We start from the raw sequence: 19,230 nt of genomic DNA, 5'->3' as shown, positions 1-19,230 counted from the left end.
TATAATAATATAAATGTTACTAATGCAATAACGCGGGGCATCGCCCGAGCCTAAAAACTAGTTTAATGTGTTATTTAACGTCAAAAGAATATATATGTTTATGTAGAAAGATGTAACATAAATTGTGGTTGGCTAAGATGATAGGATGTGTAACTTTTAACAAAGAGGTCTGGTATTCGATCCTTGTTACATATTTTTGGTCATAATGACATGTCATGATGCTAATTAGTGGTGACGTGACGTAATGAGGATAGGTATACGTGACACGTATACATTCTTAATAACACCTTTTAATATATAGACTAGTGTGTGGCCCGGGCGTTGCTCCGGGTTTTACTTTTAGTCGGGTTTACGTTTTTGAAAAATGTGCCCAATTTTAAAAGATTGTATTTTACATTTATATGTGAAAATATGACAAACATTGTAGCTAGTTGAGATGGTAGGAAGTGAAACTTTTAATCCATGTCGTAATACGGAGGGAGTTTACGTGACACATATACGTTTTCAACGCCTTTTAATATATTAGTATAGATATAGATTTGTGAAACAATATAAAATGCACTTACAAAATCTCCCTTTTGTTTCACCACGAAAATATGCACTCATCAACACTCTAAAGAAAATCACAAAAACTCACCGTTTTGAGGGCATTCTCTCATCCTATTATTTGTTGGTCTGTTTGATTTTATCTTTTTTTGGCGGGTGGAGTTGCTAATGGCTTCCACCATCACCACCACCACCACCGCCGCCGCCTCAGTGCCGCAATTGAGTGTCTTTAACGGCGATTTGTCTTCCAAGATACATCTTTTTATCTCTCCCCTCACTCCTTTTCCTGCTTCCAGACGAAGACGACGCCGTTTCATGTATTCCTCCCTCTTTTTCTCTCCCCCCCTTTCCATACCTTTACTAATGCATTATTTTCCTTCTGGGTTCGAATGATTGTTGGTATTTATTTGATTATGGTCTGTTGGTTATTGGTTGATTAATTAATTTGGTTGTTTGATAGAATTAGATGTTTATATTCAAGTGTTTGATGAATTTTACTGGTTGAATATTTATATGCTAATTGCTGTATATTGCGAATTCCAGCCTAGACTCAAGGCTATTGTTTTGCTCATTTGCTCCAGATGAGTATAAAATGGCAGCTCCAGGTACACCCGGATTGTATAAGGGACACTAAAGTGTCTTAAACAAAGGAATCTAATACAAACCCTCATCAATTTCCTAGAAACAATTACTACTTTGTTTTATTTTTCAAAATACAGGAATTAATTTGATTTCACCTACACTACACCCCCTTTCATGGTACTTGTGTTATCCCATCCTTTTTCATCACCTTATTTTGAGTGGGGTTATCTTTAAATATGTCAAGCATATTAAGAAGAGTCTAAAATGACAACATGAGCTTATTATAATGGTGATATTATTGGATTGCTGAGTGAAGTACTAAGCATTTAGGACATTCAGTTTAAAGCATTGCGTAAAAGAAAGTAGGGTGATTAATTGGAATGGTGCGTGTATACACGTTGTTGTTCTTGGATAAAGAGTGTTTCATATGATCGTATCTTAAATAATGTTGATTGGTCAACATCATTTTGACCTCTATTGTTTAGGGTTTCAGTCAAGAATGTAATTAGTTCCATTAATGCGCTTATCAGAATTTGGTGCATATTTTTATTCTAGCAACTTTATAAGGGGACTCTCCTTGAAACGCAGATGCCAATCGACTAATACTGAAAAACCGAAGTCAAGAAACTTATTCGATAATGCAAGCAACATATTGACAAATTTCTTAAGTGGTGGAAACCTTGGGTCTATGCCAACAGCTGAAGGAGCAGTATCTGATTTGTTTGGTCGGCCTCTCTTTTTTGCTCTGTACGATTGGTTCTTAGAGGTACTTCCTTTCTAACTAACTTAATTTGGGTATGGTAAGATATCAACATATCATAATGATAAGAATACTTGTCTTATGCTTGTTTTTTCTCCTGTGTTTTTCAATGACGCAGCATGGATCTGTATATAAACTTGCTTTTGGACCGAAAGCCTTTGTCGTTGTGTCAGATCCTATTGTGGCAAGACATATTCTTAGAGAAAATGCATTTTCTTATGACAAGGTAAGATAAGCTTTATGTCCTATTTGACCCTTTATTTTTTTCACTGTGTTCATGGCTTCATGTAGCAAGGTTTGATTTGGTGCAAGAATGTTGGTGTCTCCTTAATGGAGCTTAGCTGCAAATATTTTTGACGTACAGCTTTAGTTTAGTTTTCTTATACCTGATCAAGCAACCCCACATAAGAATATGACGTAGCAATTTGTTGCTTCCAGCTGGAAACCCGAACAATAGTTTTCTTTGTTCATTTAATATCTTCCCATTATATTTCCTCTCAAAAAATTCTTTGCTTGTTACCTTTTGACCCTTTCTGGAACTAAGTTAATGGCAATACATAATTACAACTCTAGGTGCAAAAGTGATAAAGAGGGTAGAAAATTATATCTGGAAGTCTTTACAGATATGTGAATATATGAAGGGAAGCAATCCTGAGCTTCAAGCTTTCACTTTGTAACCTACTCGGACTCCTCATTCCACCTCAAGTACCCATGTCGGATCCTCGACACTAACTCTGACATATTGATCTGATTATTGAAACTTTGACACTACATTTTGGGGAAAATTATTTTTCTTTCACAAATTAACCAAGTCGGATACCTGGACACCGAGAAAAGTATCCGAGTCTGAATAACATAGCTTCTAATGAATGAATACTTCAATGACCAAACTAATTGTCATTATCATCCTTGTCAGACACCCTTGGGAGAAATAGGTGGTAAAATATCTATGAAGAAAAAATTATTCTCCCGAGTTAAGAATAAGAAAAGAAGGGTCAGTAGAAAGTTAATTACCAGCAAGCTCTGACTGAATCAAAGTTCAGTTTCTGTATGTAGATATCCACGATTAGCTTTGAGAGAATGCATGTGAAGGAAGTCAGAATTTTTACTAGTTTTTTTATCTACCACATCACATGTTCTTGAAGTTGTATCTACAGAGAGATGGATAATGTATAGTACTTGTTTGATGATACTCAGATGTACCACTTTAGGATGTCCCTTGAATTTACGAGGATATCTGAGTATCTGGCTGATATCATTGACTGCTTCTGTATGTTCGATTGAGATGCATACACAATCATGCACCTTAATGTGTTTTTCCCATTTCTAGATCTCTTCTGACTGATATGAAAGTGATTCCATTAGATCAGTGTTACTTGAGAAACCAAGCCATTGACTTTGTCGTTCTGATTCTTTTGCTTTAATTCCCATAGGGAGTTCTTGCTGAAATCCTTGAACCAATAATGGGTAAAGGACTTATACCTGCCGACCTTGATACTTGGAAGCAAAGAAGAAGAGGCAAGCAGTTAATTATCTTTTGGTTCGATTTCCTTATTCATGTATTTTTGAGTTATTTATATTTTGCTGAGTTATTCTGCCTCGGAAGACTGGCATTTTACCTGTTGAAATTTCACAAAACTAGAGCCAACACCTGGTAGTTTATTATGCAGAAAGTTAACCTGGAGGTTTTTACCCCTTTGCAGACAATGATATCATGAAGCTAACACACCTATGGCTCATTTTGTGCAAGGTTGTCATTTGTGATAAATCAACTAGGATAATTATGTTATCCAATGGCAATGAGCTTATGTATACTTGTACATGGAATGCCCATATAACTGGTCCTGAGTAATGCTTCTTCAGTACTACATCCACTGGTTTTATTACCACTTATTGCCACCTAGAGCTGTGGGAATTAGTGATGATGAAATTTAGTGTAGGACACCACATATCTGGTGGTGATGGTGCATTAACGTGCATGTTCGTGTGGGACACTACATGTAAAATTACATGCAAAGTTATTACCAACTTACCATTACCTTAACTTGTGAATTCTGTAGCTAACAAGTATTAAGGAATGAAATCTTTTAAGTGATAAACCCTTACAGAAGTGTACTAAAGTGATTGCCTTTGTTAATTGAGATAAGGAGAAAGTGACTGAGAGGAAAGGAGGAGAGACTGGAAACTCTTGTAGGCCTCCACTCTTTATAACTGAGATTAAGGTAAATTATATTACTTTTTTCTCCTGAATTTCTTAACTTTGGAGAGGTTTAACCTTCAGATTAGGTTTCGTTGGGGCCTTGCTGCCTCGGGGTCTTCTTTCATCGCATGATTAACATTTCTAGTCTTAGAAATTTCATATATTTTTTTTATCAAATCATTCAGCTGCTTTTGGAAATCGATCTCGAGACCGGTCTTTTGTTTTATTTGTTGTCTTGATAGCATAGGCAAACCTGTTCATTTATGACTTCCATTAGTCTTTCAATGCGGAGTTGTGTACCTTGGCATTCAGGGATTCATGTGTGTTTGCACCTTTTAGGAAAATGGTATTGAATCGTATGGCCCGCTTCCAGAAGTATGCAATTCAATCTTTGGAGATGTCTCAGGCAAACAAATTCCAGAATTAAATTTCCTGCCACCTACATAATAATATGAGAAAATTAGCTGATTAGCTGGAGATCTGTGTATTTAATCTTCGTAACACATATGTACATATTCATATTAATTTTGAAATAATATAAATATGAAGTATTAGAGGAAATGCAGCAGGAGTATTGTAACTCAACTTTTTACGGCGTTGTGTTCTCAATGTTACAAAAGCTGAAAGCATTTCTCATCTGAAGTAATTGACAGGTTATTTATATTTATTACGAGAACAAGAAGTAGCTATTTGTTACTTTTGTGATGGACCACAAGAGAGTAATGGTGTAGTCTTGTAGATAAAGGTTCCATGTAATACCTTTGCCTGACATGTCATCTAAACTTATAGCATGTTACTGCCTCCATAAGCTAATAACTGTTGTTTGAGGTTATGCACAGTGTATTGATATTTTAAATTGACAGGAAATAGTGCCTTGGTATGTCAAATCAACAAATACTAGTCCATTGAAATATTAAGTGACAGATATTATGAAATGAGAAAAGTTAGATAATAGGTCGAATAATATGGAATGGAGTGAGTCGTTATATTTGGACCTTCCCCGAACCCTGTGCTAAATAGCGGGAGCCTTGTGCACTGGTACTACTTCTTTTGAGGAAGTAGTTATACTACAACTATAAGATATTTAAGTTCAATTGTGAGTTCGGGTCCTTCTCGATGCTTATTTCCACAATGTGGTTGGAAATGTATGAGAACTTTGTTGTTTGTGATCTATTAGATTCTTTTATCCTATGACCCTCCGTAAATTATTAGTGGAAAGAACCCTCCCTGGTGGTGTTTTGTGAATCTAGACGCTGTAGACTGTTATATCTATCTTACCTCTAACCTATCACTGTCTTTCTCGATGTTGTGTGATGAGAATAGGAATTTTTGTGATTATTCTTTTTAAAGCTCGCTTTTAATGTTTGCAGTTATTGCTCCTGGTTTTCATGCCTTGTACTTGGAAGCCATGGTTAAGGTTTTTACTGACTGTTCTGAGAGAACGACGTTGAAGTTCGAGAAACTGCTTGAAGATGTACATGTGCAGGATACCATTGAGCTGGATCTTGAGGCAGAATTTTCAAGTTTGGCACTTGATATTATTGGACTTGGTGTCTTCAACTATGACTTTGGTTCAATTTCCAAAGAATCTCCAGTCATAAAGGTTTTTAATGCTTTTATTTACTGTAAGGATTAGCACATGTTAGTCTGCTCAAAATCATTCATTCACCATTACAGTTGCATGTGTATCCTGATTTAGGATCATTGGATAGCTAAACTCTGGAATTTTCTTCTCCCTTTGCTGTGTTGAAGTCAAAATTATCAACTTCTACCATTTATCTGCTAGAACTTTAGAACATGTATTAGTTGCAATGTGAAATGGACTACTATATTTAACACAAAAGTTTTTCTTGTGAAAGTAGAATATGTAGGTATATGTAAAGGCCTGGAGCAATAGTATTGGTCAAAGTTGGCTGCAGCCTGCAGGATTGCAATAATATTGTCAAAATTTCATTCGTCTATCTTGACTTTCTACTCCTCATTTTGGGATGTTTCGAACACACTGTCCTTGACTCATACTTCCTCCGTTTCAAAATAGTTGCAACACTTTGTTTTTTACACTATTCACATAATCTACTTTGTTCATTTTTTATGATCTGTACATTAGGAAAAACATATTCATGTGGGATCTTAATATATAAAATTTATCATTATTATTACCCCGTTGTCGTCCCGTTATCGCTTTTGGGTCAATTGAAACAACCTCTCTGCAATTGTAGGGGTAAGGTTGCGTACCCCGCTTCTTGCGGGAGCCTCTTTGAGGCAATGGGGTAATGATAATGATAATGATGAATTTTTCCTTATCGATAATTAAAGACATTTATTGCTCAAGTTATGCATGGGCAAGCGTGAAAAGCGAATTGTTGCAACTAAAGGGAAGCGGAGGAAGTAGTTGTTTATCATTACCATTCATATTTAATGCAGTGCTCCACTAAAATATATTTTCTACTTAAGACTTATTAATTAATGTTGCGGGTTTGTCTGCTAGAACAACCGCAAATCAGACAGAGTATCTGGTTCAAGTGACTGGAATCTGTGATGCTGGATGGTTATCAACTATTATGCGAATTGACACTACAAGTTTATGTATGTTTTTAGACAATGGAAGTATGATACAGATTGCTTGTTTGCTCAAAATGAATGCATTTTGACAGTATTTAAGTGTAGTCGTTAAAACTATAAACTTGATGTACTTGAGGAATAACCTTGTAAGTTTCTAATGAATTTATGTCTGAATACTTTTAGCCTATTATGGAGGTTGACTGTCATTTTGGCCTTACAAATATACAACCTCTAGCAGCCCCTTTAAAGTTTTCACTGAAAACAACCCATTATCAGTTTGTTCTGCTAGTAATTGCTGCCTTGTACGGAGTATATCTTTAAGATATTATCTAAATTGATTCTTTCTTTGCTAAATGTTAAACAACAGAGCTTCAGCTTCCCACTCCCTATTTTGATGATTATGAATATGAATAGGATAATCGTTTTTTTTGGAAGGTTTGCCTTCGAGCGATCCTTACTGACTGTCAAAGTGTTTACCCAGGCAGTCTATGGGACTCTTTTTGAAGCAGAGCATAGATCAACTTTCTACATTCCTTACTGGAAGCTTCCTCTTGCAAGTTGGATAGTACCGAGGCAGCGGAAGTTCCAGTATGACTTAAAGGTCATCAATGATTGTCTTGATGGACTCATAAAAAATGCCAAAGAGACCAGAGAGGTAAGAAGCTGCAGATCAGAAGTGTTTGTTTTCCAAATCCTTAATCTTCTTTGGTTTATCGTGTCATTTTTCTTGTTTTTCTAATTCTGAAATAGAAGGTGAAAACATCAGAAAACTTGATGAATCATCTATAATTCTGCAAGAGAACGACACACTCGTTTTCTGCTTTCGGATATAGGCTGGTTTTTTCAGTGATTAAGAGAATGGAACACCCGTCTTCGTCTTTTTGGAATGGTCAAGTAGGTGTAGTCACTGTTCCATGTTGCCCAAGTCCTTGGTTAAATTTGGTGCAATAGTGCCGGTTTATAGCATTTCACATGGTTAGGTAACTGTTTGGCTCTGTTTAAGGATTATGCCTGTACAAAAGCATTTTGTTGGTAGTAGTTAACAAGTGAAAGATAGGACCAGCAAGCTCAAGGCGGGTGAACGGTGAACAAACTCAACGAAGTCCTGAAACTTCTGAACCCAAGGGTGACTTTTCAGAGTATTGAATATTCTTAATTTGTGATAAAATTTTAAATGCTATGCACCATACAAAGGTGTATCTACAGGCATTTACAATGTTCTCCATTCCTGGTTTCAAATTCTGTCTCTATTCCACTGAGGGGTGTGGCGATGGTAATTGTAAATTGATTTTCCACTGAGGTGTATCTACAGGCATTTACAATGTTTCTCCCTCTCCTGGTACGGATATTTCTAACATATTGGTGTACTTATCTTATGCAACTGACTTAAATCAATCGAGTACACCATATGGATGAAACATAGCCTCACAGACAGGGTAATATTACTGAAACAATTTACTATTATTCTGTCAGGAGCCTTCCAGTAGTCGAGGCATTATATATACATAAGTGATCAACTTGGTTACTTACTCATTCTTAATATTGGAATTATTTGGTGTTGCAGGAGACGGACGTTGAGAAACTGCAGCAAAGGGATTATTCAAATCTTAAGGTGGGACTATGGTGTAAGATATTACATGAAATCTGCTTTCTTGTTGATTTTTTGCCCTTCAACTTGCATACTACGGAGGATGTTTGATCTCCACGAGAATTAAAATGCAGAGCTCTGAGTCTTCACATGAACACTAATATTGGCAGGATGCTAGTCTTTTGCGATTCTTCGTCGACATGAGAGGCGCTGATGTTGATGATCGCCAGGTTCATACAATTTCTTTTCTGATTTCAAGTTCAAATAGTTATTTTTAAATTGTTGGTATTAGAAGTTAAATATGGTGCAGCCCGCGTTCCTTAAGGGGTTCAAAGTTCAAACTGGTAACTGGTTTCATATATTTGTACCATATTTGTGCCTCTGCAGAGTCCAGTCAGCCAACATTCTCTCTGCAGATAAGCTTAAATCATTTAAATGTAATATCAGTTGTAAATTTTAGGGTCCTACAGAACTTTTAGTAAAAGTTTTGACAAGCTTGGGGAATCCTCAAATATGTGTGTGATGTAATCCATTTTTACAGCTGAGGGATGACCTGATGACAATGCTAATTGCCGGCCATGAAACCACAGCTGCAGTTCTTACTTGGTCCATTTTCTTTCTTTCTCAGGTATGACTAACCTGTAAATCTTCCAGATATAAGGATTGTTTTAAAACTGAATCCTGTCTCATTTTGTATCCTTTTAGCTTCGGTATTTATGCTGGTCTCAATTTTTCTTTTGTTGCAGAATCCTTCCAAAATGAAGAAGGCTCAAGCTGAAATTGATGCCGTGTTAGGGAAGGGAAAAGTAACCTTTGATTCCCTAAAAAATCTGGAGTATGTTCTTTTACTCAAGTAGTCCTTTCATTTTCTTATTCATAATATAGGTAAACATCAATAGAATAAGATAACTGCTGAGAAAAATAGGTTATTTCCATGACATTAAATAGACTTCAATTGTTTTCCTTACAAGATTTGGTTGGCAGTGCAACCATTGCATATCTCACAGGGTCTTTTAACTCAATTTTTCAAATGAAAACATGGTTTGCTATGTTTATGATATCAGGTACATTAGACTTATTGTTGTGGAATCTCTTCGGCTGTATCCTCAACCTCCTTTGCTCATCAGACGATCTCTTAAATCAGATACATTGCCAGGTACTGTCAGATGCTTTTATGAAAGTAGATTAGTTAACACCCAAATTGTATTTACTTTCCCGAGTTTCCTCAGTTCCTGCCACCAGTGAGCTTCATGTTGATTGTAGTATCTATAACTTATTCTCAAATAGATAGTTGTTTGTAGTCTTCTGGTGTACTTGAATAAATACATTACGTTGATGGTGTAGAAACTACGTAGACCCTGCTGTCTGTAATTACTGTTACCATAATCATTTACTATATCCATGTTATGGGAGTGTGCATAAAAGGTAATTAGCCTAGAATATCTATTGGAGAAGAAGCTAAGAAATTGCAAAGTTATTGAATTTGATTTTAGTGACTTAAAATGCACTTTGATTGTGCAGGAGGCTACAAGGGTCAGAAAGATGGATACAAAATTCCCCCTGGGACTGATATCTTTATTTCTGTAAGTGGATCAACTTATCAACATAACATATGGGAAATGCCATTACATAGAAGTTTCCGTAGCTTAAAACATCAGTAAGCCCATCAGCTGGGATAAAATCGAATCCCAAGATAGTATGAAGTTCATTTTTGTATGTCCGTCTTATTCTTATGCTATTGTCCTTACCAAATGTATGTCAAGCTTTATCCACGTGAATTCTTATTCATTTATCACATAAGTGGGTACCCTGTCTTCGAAAAGGCAGTTCAATAGTGTGCCAAAAATATGACCAATTAATCAGTTTTTGCATGGCATAATATTATGTGTCCAACAGGACCTATACTACTCGAACTACTGCTGTACGTCAAAATTTTCATGCCTATCATATTTTAGAAAACCAGCATTTCACTGGCTTCTAATTGTGACTCTTAAAGAGAATATACTGGATTTGCATAAAGTTAATGGCTCAGAGAGCAGCCATGTGTGATTTATTGTAAAATTTGCTTGACTGTACGTTTGCAAATCTCTCCAAATTATATTGACCAACTCTGCATTGAAATTATTCATGCAGGTATATAATCTCCATAGATCTCCATATTTCTGGGATAAACCTGATGAATTTGAACCTGAGAGATTTTTAGTCCAGAAAACAAGTGAAGGAATAGAAGGATGGGATGGATTTGATCCATCTCGAAGTCCTGGAGCTCTTTATCCTAATGAGGTAAACTTGACAGTGCTAGATAATGCAAAACAATATCTATTTTGTTCTTTGGAATATCCATTGATTGATCTTGCACGGGACAATATCAGATCATATCCGATTTTGCATTCTTGCCTTTTGGTGGTGGACCGAGAAAGTGTGTGGGAGACCAGTTTGCGCTGATGGAATCTACAATCGCTTTGGCCGTGTTGCTTCAGAAGTTTGATGTTGAGCTGAAAGGTTCGCCAGATTCAGTGGAACTTGTGACAGGAGCAACAATTCACACCAAGAATGGACTTTGGTGCAAACTGAGAAAGAGAGCTCATAAGGTGTAATAAGTTCTCAAGTAACAGTCCATGTATTGTAATCCGGCTAGTGGATGTCAGTAAAATAGTGTACCTCACTGTGTTTTTAAAGTTGAAAAGATAATAAATAAAATTTTGAAGAAAGAATCATAGGTGGGGAGGAGCACCTGTGTCTTGTACACGTGTACTCTAATGTTTTTTTTTGTTTGAAGATTTTTGAGATAAGCAAAACTTTTGAAATAAGAGTAAAAGAAACGGCAATTTATAAAAAAAAATTCCTTATTTTATTAGACTTTGTAAACCAGTGCCTTATTGTTTATTTTTTTTGTTAACTAGTACTCCCTTGATTTAACAAGGTATTAAAAACAACACCTTAAATTAACTTTCAGCTAAAAGTCAATTTTCTGGTCGTGACTAAGTTTTTTCACCTATTTTTTACGCGTTCTGTATACTCTTTGAGAAAACCTCATGCAGTAAGTTCAAAATGCTACGAGTGTATTTGTTCAAAATGGTTGCATTTTTTTGATTCAAACACCACTTAATTTATTGTACTTTTTGCTCTTCTTAAGTTTTTGCACTACAATGAATATTATTCGGTGCTTTACAAAATAAAAAAGAGAAGGGTGGTGCCCGTGGTGGTAAAGATGGATAAGCAAAATTTTGAATTAAATTTCTCTTTTATGTATTGGTGAAATAACAAAGTTAACAATCCAGAAAGGTAAGGAGGCCATTTTTAATAGTTTTTAAAATTCAGGTATTAGTTCGACCCAAACCACCAAGTACCAGTTTACAAACTCGACTAAAAACAAAGTATTTTTCACAATTTTAATACACGATAAAGATCAGTAGTTTTTCAGAGAATTTGGTGGGTATAACTTACTAACCAAACACTCACCTCGAATAGGGGTTATCTGTTTGTTGGAAGTTTTTGAAATTGCTTTTCATAACTGCATGAACACTTGAATGGAGACCCCTAAATTGTGTGGTTTCAGAGTCACTGCTCTGACTTTTTATGCGAGGTCTGCGGAAAGATAGTTCTTAAAACGAATCGCAAAATTCATGGCAAGCGGCATTGTGGTGGCCTAAAGGTGGGTGCTGCTAAATATTGATGGTGAGAGTGCTGAATGTTGGAGTGATGACTTTTTGAAGTGAAACAAAGTTTATTGTAGATATTGATCATCAGATATTAGGTTAATAATTGAACTTTTAGGTGAATTAATTAAATTTTTTTGATGGCTTTTTGAAGTGAAACAGAGTTTATTGTAGATATTAATCATAAAAAATTATGTTAATAATTGAATTTTTAGGTGAATTCAATGTTAATTGAATTGTTTAGAACTATGTTTGTTTTTACGATATTTCTTGTGGGTGTTAACAATGAAAACATTGAAAGATGGAGGACCCTTGACATTCTACAATTGATTTCGGAAAAGGGGATCGAAACGTTGGTTCTACTGCCAAAGAAGCTAGGAATAATAGACATTCTGGGGTGCAACTGTTTGAAAGTATGCAAGGAAGGTTGTGAATTGTTATGTGATGTACAACTATGTAAATGCTTAACTTTGTTGTTTTCTGATGTGCTTTGTTCTCTATATCACTCTATATATAGCTAATGTTACGAGCGATCATTCCCAAATCCCAAGAATTGACATAGTAAGAGAGAGCTCTAGACCTTTCTTGTTTTTCCAAAAAGGCAACATCTCTAGGCATTCTACCAGCTTCTCCAGGATTCATCTCAATTCTCAAATGTTTCAACTCAATCCTCAATTTAACTCACATCTTTGTATTTGTTGATTTTTTTGGATGACACCACTTAATTTATTGTATTATTTACACTCTAATTAATATTATTCGGTATTTCACCCAAAAAAATTGAGATTACGTTAATCTTTGTCATCCAAATAATGTTGTTGATTATCAATAATGAATTACAGAGGAGAAGCGTGGTGGGAGAGATGGACAAGTAAAATGTATTGGTGAAATAAAAAGTTAACAGTCCAGCAGAAAGTTAAGGAGCCATTTTTAATAATTTTTTCAAATTCAGGGCATTAGTTGACCAAAAAACAAAGGTACCTATTTACAAACTCGACTAAAAACAAAGTATTTTTTGACAATTTTACCTGAACAAAAAAACACGAGGATACACGATAAAGATCGGTAGTATGTCATAGAATTCGGTGGGTAGAACTTAATAAACCAAACACTCACCCTGAATAGGGCGTTTTCTATTTATTTAGAATGCAGAATTTCAGCTTTGTCCAAACAAAAAGTTATGCTATTATATTCAGAACCGCAGACCATAAACACTGTTTAAAATTCTTGCTAACACAACTACATTAAAATTATAATCAACCGAGGATGATAGTATGTTGAGGGACGCCAGATTTCACATATTAGCATCAATATGGCATATTGTGTTGGAACGCTCACTTGAGAAGTGTTTTCACAATACTCTTCACATTGAGTTTCTTCAAGTCGGTGTAGGATTGCCCACAACCAACAAACATCACGGGAGCCCCTGATATGTACACCATGGATAAAGCAGCTCCAACCTGAAATAATTTCCCATTCATTTAACCATGTTACGAAATGGAATCCAAGTTACTCAATTAATCAAGTTTAAGTAAACACATCATCATACTCCATATATAACGTACAAAATCAATTTACTAAACGCAAATCAAGCGCGCGCGCGCACAAAAAAAAGGCATTCTTTCCACATATAAAGCTTTGATAAATCAATTTTCCCACTTTGGATCTTTTATTTGTTAGGTCACTTTTATCCTCTTTGGCTTTTCCTAATTTCCTGTTACTTACTTTTAATAGTATCATACCCCGTACTAGTCTTTTATGCACACAATGCGTGCGTAAATATATAAGCAAAATTGTGTTAATACATCTTATAACTTCATATGATTTATTTGTACCAATATCAAAATATGGAAAAAATAAATTACTAGAATGGATAAAATAAATCACGTGAATGAAAAAATTATTGAGATGGGGAAATCTAATCATAACCCATTTCTCTTATACTTGAGGCTTTCAACAATAGTAACATGATTATAAAAAATTCAGACAGAGGGAGTGTGTATAATTATGAAGTATAAGAAGATCAAGGCCCTACCTTGTCATCGATGGTGTCGAACTTGGTAAGAAGAATGCCATCAATCAATCTTGGATTTGGTGAGTTTGACAGATCCGCAAGTTTCTGCATCGAAGCAACAGATATTGCTCAAAAACATCCTTAAAATTTTTTAAGTAGATAAAATAGAAGGCAAAACAATGTGCCTCAAAACTGAACCCCAGTACAAACCTGATTGAATTTTGAAAGTTGATCCACAGCATCATTACCAACTAGCGCTTCACCAACAAAAAGGACAAGATCCGGACTGTTAAGGTAGATAAGCTTTGAGAGTGCACGCATCAATGGTTCATTATCCTGCAAGACAGCCCAAATGTTAAAGCTAGACCACAAGAGAGCAACAAAACAATAGAATTGACAGACACGATCACACAAACAGAAGTACAAGCTCACAATAGCAACTTTACGCTAGCAAAGTTCCGAAAAGGTTAAAAAAAGTCACAAGCTAAGGAAAGAAAGAGCACCTGCATTCGACCAGCTGTATCAACAAGAACCACATCTGAACCATTGCGAGTGGCCTCTTGGATTGCTTCCTTTGCCACAATAGCAGGATCCTTCTCATAACCTTTCTCAAAGATTGGAATCTGAAACACCAGTTAAGTTCAGTTTTCAGGTAATTGTTGATGCTTTTTTTAGCAGTGACAACTTCACGTAAATACTCATACCTGAAGTCTGCGCGCATGAGTACGAAGCTGCTCAACAGCTCCAGAACGGAATGTATCACAGGCAGCCATCATGACACTGACCTTGTGTTGCAACAGCCAGTATGCAACCTGTCCATTAACAGAAAGGGGACATGAGTAACATGACAACCAAAATTCTAGATAATATACACAACACATTTCAAAATGGAAAGATTTAAAGGTTGTGGACAAAAATAAAACGGTGTTAATTGGTAATTCACCAACAAGTAATAGTGCCATGATACTTTAAGTGATAGCTAACAAGCAACAGTGCATTGATATTTTAACTGAGATGAATATGGAATAAGAATAATCAGATAGGGGACAGATAATCTGGAATTAAGGGAGACAGCTCGACAAGTAACAGAATTTTTAGCTCACCTTGGCCAGATTGGTGGACTTTCCAACTCCATTGACACCTACAAACACAACAACATATGGTTTCCCTTGTTCTTTGGCAGCATGAACATCCCTAAGTATGTCAATAGAACGTTTAGGAGTAAGGATGCGAACAAGGGCATCTTCCATAGCAGCCTGGAATTACATAAAAGAAATTTTAATTTGAAACAGATAAAAGGTTATTGTTTACAAGTTAATTACTACTGATAATGCACACATACCTGAACTGTTGATGATATCCTTGTAAACGAACCCAGCTTTTTACCCTCAAGGCTTGTTGCAACTGATTCACAAAGTTTCTCTGCTATCTCCTCAGCCTGCCATCACCAGACCACCATAAATTTCCAGAAGCAATAAGAGGAAAAAAAAACTTACATAAATAACAATCATCCAAATAAAACAACATGACATTCACCCACATAAAAACATAATGCTAAACACAACTTGCCGTAGCTTAATGACCTAAGAAACACAGACAACTAAAAAAAATTAACATACCACATTCTTAGTCATAAGCCTGTCCTTCAGACCTTTCAAAGCTGGCTCAAGATCAGCCCTCTCCAAATTAGCCTTGCCTGCAATACTGAGATCCAAAAGTTGCGAAGTTATGTTTCCAATAAAGTATAAAAGTTCCAGGGATTTCAGAAATGAAGAAGTGCAAGATGATGATGTTTCGAAAGATTTAGCTCTAGTATTAGTATCATAGTTATCTACAAACACCATAGCAAAGAACAAACTTTCTGCAGTTGTACCTTGCATCCATTGTCCTAACTAGAAATTTCAGAAAGGCTAATCATACAATATCTCAAAATTAAACACAGAAGTTCAAAGTAGTTGTTCAAAAAAAGTCAATCTAATTACTTTTAGAACCAGGCAAGGTCATGAATCAAACAAAAAATATAGTTTATTCAACAAAAAGGGATGAAGGACGAACGAACCTCTGAAACATTGAAGAAAACCAGCCCTTTGACTTCGTCCCAGCTTTAGATCCATCAACAACTTGATCATCATCTTCTTCTTCCTCCTCACTGTCACTGCTGAAAACTTCTTCTTTATCCATCATACTTTCACCCTCAATCGCTGCTGCGACATAATTCACATGTTCATCCCCGTTCTCAGTCACAGGATCAGTATAATCCAGCTTCACCTCTTGAGGCTTTTCATCCCACACTCTATTCTTCTTAGTAACCTTTTTCTTGGTGTCTGGTTTGGAACCTTTACTAACAACAGTATCATTCTTCTTACTACCCTTTGATCGTAACTTCTGAAGCTTATTTACATCGAATGCTCCATTATTCGAGCTCATATTCTCTTTATCATTTACACTACCGCGCTGTTTAACATCCTCATTAAGGCTATCTCCATTCACATATCCATTCTCCAGCTTATTATCACCATCGTTATCATTCTTCAGATTCCCACCACCAATTCTCTTACCACCTTGATCAAACTTGGTCTTCTGCCCCTGTTCTTGCTTCTTACTAACAATTCTTGCCCCTAATTTTGACGATTTCTTAATTTCCTCAGCTCTAGCTTCAGCCTCCAACCTAAGCTGCCTATAAACATCATCAAAACAACTATAATCTGTCTTACTCGGATCATAAACAACCGAGAATTCACGCTTAACCATTGAAAGCAGATCATCCACATACAGCAAGTGAAGAATCTTCTGATACACAGCAACAAAAACCAACCCTAAGTCATTGTGGAAAGTCCATTTAAGGGTGTAATTGGCCCCCGGAGCGTCATAATCATACGACGCTAACCCCGATCGCTCCTCCAATAAGCACGATCTAATCAAAGTGTCGATCGGCGAACCTTTGAGAGCATTGCTAAGCTCCTTACAAGTCCACAGGATTAATCCTCCTCTAGTGAAGATCAATAATTGCTCTAACATGGCTATCTAACCCTGATTCAACCAAACGAAACCCTAATTTTTACAAAAAAGAATCTGCAAAAACAAATTAAACCCACAAACAGTTATAATTCGCATCAAATCAAAACCCTAATTCACTCAAACTATAATTCGATTAAAATGTGTAACAAAAAAAATAAGGAATTTCTGTGAATTAAATCAAAATATCACAAGGATTCATACGATTGATCTACAATTAAAACTAGCAGATGCCTTAGGATTAAAAAAGAGAAGAGAGAAATAGAGACGGAATTACCAAGAAATCGGAAGAACAGTGAAAAAAACGAGACACCTTAGGAATTAGGACCGTATTTGGTTTTATAGACGTTTGCTATAAAGCGACAATTATAAATTCGACATTGGCGGCCTAACTTACCGAGTGGGAAAGGGGAACTTTCCTTTCTCTAATACGACAAGGTTTCGGGGGTTTTTTTTTTTTTTACGCCTAACCGAGGAATTATATTAAACTAGATAGTTAAGGTTCTTGTTGTCCAAAAAGAGAGATATAACCACTTGAACCTATCCATGAAAAGCATTGAACCAGTTGCAATCATCTCCCAAACTAAACTACAACTAACACTGCTACAGTGCTACTACGGTACTACCTAACATTCATTAAGCACAAAAGAACAGTAACCAAAAGGCTCATATCCATCAGTGTCAGCCCCCTTTGCGTCCCGACCAACATCCCAATGCTACTTCCTTGTTAAGTTCGGGGTTACTTGCTCTAATAAGAACCAACAAGGAGTTAGGAACATAGGACAACATTATGGGCGTCTTGTTAACAGACCACAACCCATAAAATTGATACCGCTAATTGCTATACCCATGTACAACCAAGATGGTTGCGCGTCGTTTTGGGTAAAATACCTAGGTACGGCCAAGTTGGTTGTACCCCCTGCCAATGATAAGCGCGTGAAGCCACGCGCGGAATAGATAAATTTTTTAAAAAAATGGCACGTGAAGGAAATCATTTCGCGCAGGAATTGCCTATAAATACAAAAAAAAAGGAAATCATTTCGAAACCTGTTCAAATTCTTAGCACGCAAAAAATTTTCTCTCTCCTCCGCCCACTCATCTACCACGATTGTTTTCTCTCTCCTAAAACCGGCATTAAACTTCCTGCAACCACCTCAATTTACTTTCTCTCTCTTCAAACCGCTACTAATCTTCATTATAAAAACTATATTTGTAGAAAATATCATAAGAAGAAATCTGTTCGCAAATTTTTGGTGAAAAAATAGGAGAAAAATGGATGTTCGGGAAGAAATCGACATGAACAAGCTTGAAATCCAAAGAAAAACAAAAAGTAAGTAATTACAAGTGATTCTAATGTTTTGATTTCATTTTCGAACTAAATGTGAAACCTAATTTTGCTGATTTTTGTTCTATTTTAGAAGTACAAAGTTGCCGAAAGAAAAACAACAAACGTATGTAATTTCAGTTCAAATTTCGTACATGCAACTGATTTTATTACTTAATTTATGTTTAATTAAATCATTTTTCAGTTTTTTTCATTATAAGATTAAATTTATTAATTTCATTATAATGTTCAATTTTTTTGGCTTATGATTTTACCAAACCCTAACTTGTGATTTTTTTGCTATAGTACTGGAAAATCTACTAATCAGCCAAAAATCGGCACTGGAAAGGAAGAAGACATGACGGAGTGAGTAATTTTAAGTTTTCGTAGATAGAATTCATTTTAATTTACATATGTTCAATCGATTTTATATTAATGTTCAATCATTTTTATATATTTTAATGTTCATTTTTGTTGCGTAATGATTTAACCAAACCCTAACTTTTGGTTTTTTGATCACAGAACTGGAAAATACAAATTTGAGACTGAAATCGAAACTGAAAAGCAAAAACACACAGTCCAGTAAGTAATTTTTACGTTTTTGAATATCAATTTCTATTTAATTTACGAATATTCCATTTTAAACATTTGATACAATACGAAAATACAAAATAATGTTCAACTGTTCATATTCATAGAGATTTAAGCATAATCTTATTGATGATACAAAATAATGATCAATTGTTCATATTCATATAGAGATTTAGGAATAATCTTATTGATGATTCAAATTTGGATTAGGAATGTCAATTGGTTGAGGTTTTCTATCATTATGTTAAATGTTCATTTTCTATATTGTAAAATGTTCATATGTCTTAAACTAGATATTCATTTTGATATACTCAGTTTTGTTTAGAAATGTTGAATTATTTCCAATGTTGTGCATAATCCAAATAATTTGAACTTTTGTTCATTCCTCT

The 19,230-nt window shown here is 35.5% G+C and overlaps 2 protein-coding genes across 2 annotated transcripts; one reads left to right on the top strand and one right to left on the bottom strand.

Moving 5' to 3' along the window:
• The first annotated feature begins 582 nt into the window (after nucleotides 1-582).
• Nucleotides 583-11,092, top strand: LOC110774694 (cytochrome P450 97B2, chloroplastic). The gene is made up of 14 exons (XM_021979260.2): nucleotides 583-863; nucleotides 1,717-1,894; nucleotides 2,007-2,114; nucleotides 3,322-3,406; nucleotides 5,459-5,691; nucleotides 7,132-7,305; nucleotides 8,215-8,262; nucleotides 8,409-8,468; nucleotides 8,780-8,866; nucleotides 8,985-9,073; nucleotides 9,303-9,394; nucleotides 9,760-9,821; nucleotides 10,372-10,521; nucleotides 10,611-11,092. The coding sequence occupies exons 1-14, from the start codon at nucleotides 715-717 to the stop codon at nucleotides 10,833-10,835; spliced, it is 1,740 nt and encodes a 579-aa protein (XP_021834952.1). The 5' UTR covers nucleotides 583-714; the 3' UTR covers nucleotides 10,836-11,092.
• Nucleotides 11,093-12,997: 1,905 nt separating this feature from the next.
• On the bottom strand, nucleotides 12,998-17,362 carry LOC110774692 (uncharacterized). Its single transcript, XM_021979257.2, has 10 exons — nucleotides 17,204-17,362; nucleotides 15,971-16,983; nucleotides 15,531-15,615; nucleotides 15,254-15,349; nucleotides 15,015-15,167; nucleotides 14,616-14,723; nucleotides 14,415-14,534; nucleotides 14,122-14,247; nucleotides 13,933-14,016; nucleotides 12,998-13,357 (listed from the first exon to the last, which is right to left on the bottom strand). The coding sequence occupies exons 2-10, from the start codon at nucleotides 16,927-16,929 to the stop codon at nucleotides 13,232-13,234; spliced, it is 1,857 nt and encodes a 618-aa protein (XP_021834949.1). The 5' UTR covers nucleotides 16,930-16,983; nucleotides 17,204-17,362; the 3' UTR covers nucleotides 12,998-13,231.
• Between the last annotated feature and the right edge of the window lie 1,868 nt (nucleotides 17,363-19,230).

Source organism: Spinacia oleracea, chromosome 3 (assembly GCF_020520425.1).
Source record: "Spinacia oleracea cultivar Varoflay chromosome 3, BTI_SOV_V1, whole genome shotgun sequence".
NCBI classification, from domain to species: domain Eukaryota; kingdom Viridiplantae; phylum Streptophyta; class Magnoliopsida; order Caryophyllales; family Amaranthaceae; genus Spinacia; species Spinacia oleracea.
The sequence above is the reverse complement of the archived record's forward strand: the minus strand, read 5'-3'. Positions and strand labels throughout refer to the sequence as shown.

Coding starts and splice junctions, on each gene's coding strand:
- LOC110774694 (XM_021979260.2), top strand. CDS start 715: ATGGCTTCCACCATCACCACCACCACCACCGCCGCCGCCTCAGTGCCG. Junction 864..1,716: donor CGAAGACGACGCCGTTTCAT/GTATTCCTCCCT, acceptor CTTGAAACGCAG/ATGCCAATCGACTAATACTG. Junction 5,692..7,131: donor AAGAATCTCCAGTCATAAAG/GTTTTTAATGCT, acceptor GTGTTTACCCAG/GCAGTCTATGGGACTCTTTT.
- LOC110774692 (XM_021979257.2), bottom strand. CDS start 16,929: ATGTTAGAGCAATTATTGATCTTCACTAGAGGAGGATTAATCCTGTGG. Junction 15,168..15,253: donor GGATATCATCAACAGTTCAG/GTATGTGTGCAT, acceptor ATGTAATTCCAG/GCTGCTATGGAAGATGCCCT. Junction 14,535..14,615: donor CTCATGCGCGCAGACTTCAG/GTATGAGTATTT, acceptor CTGGTGTTTCAG/ATTCCAATCTTTGAGAAAGG.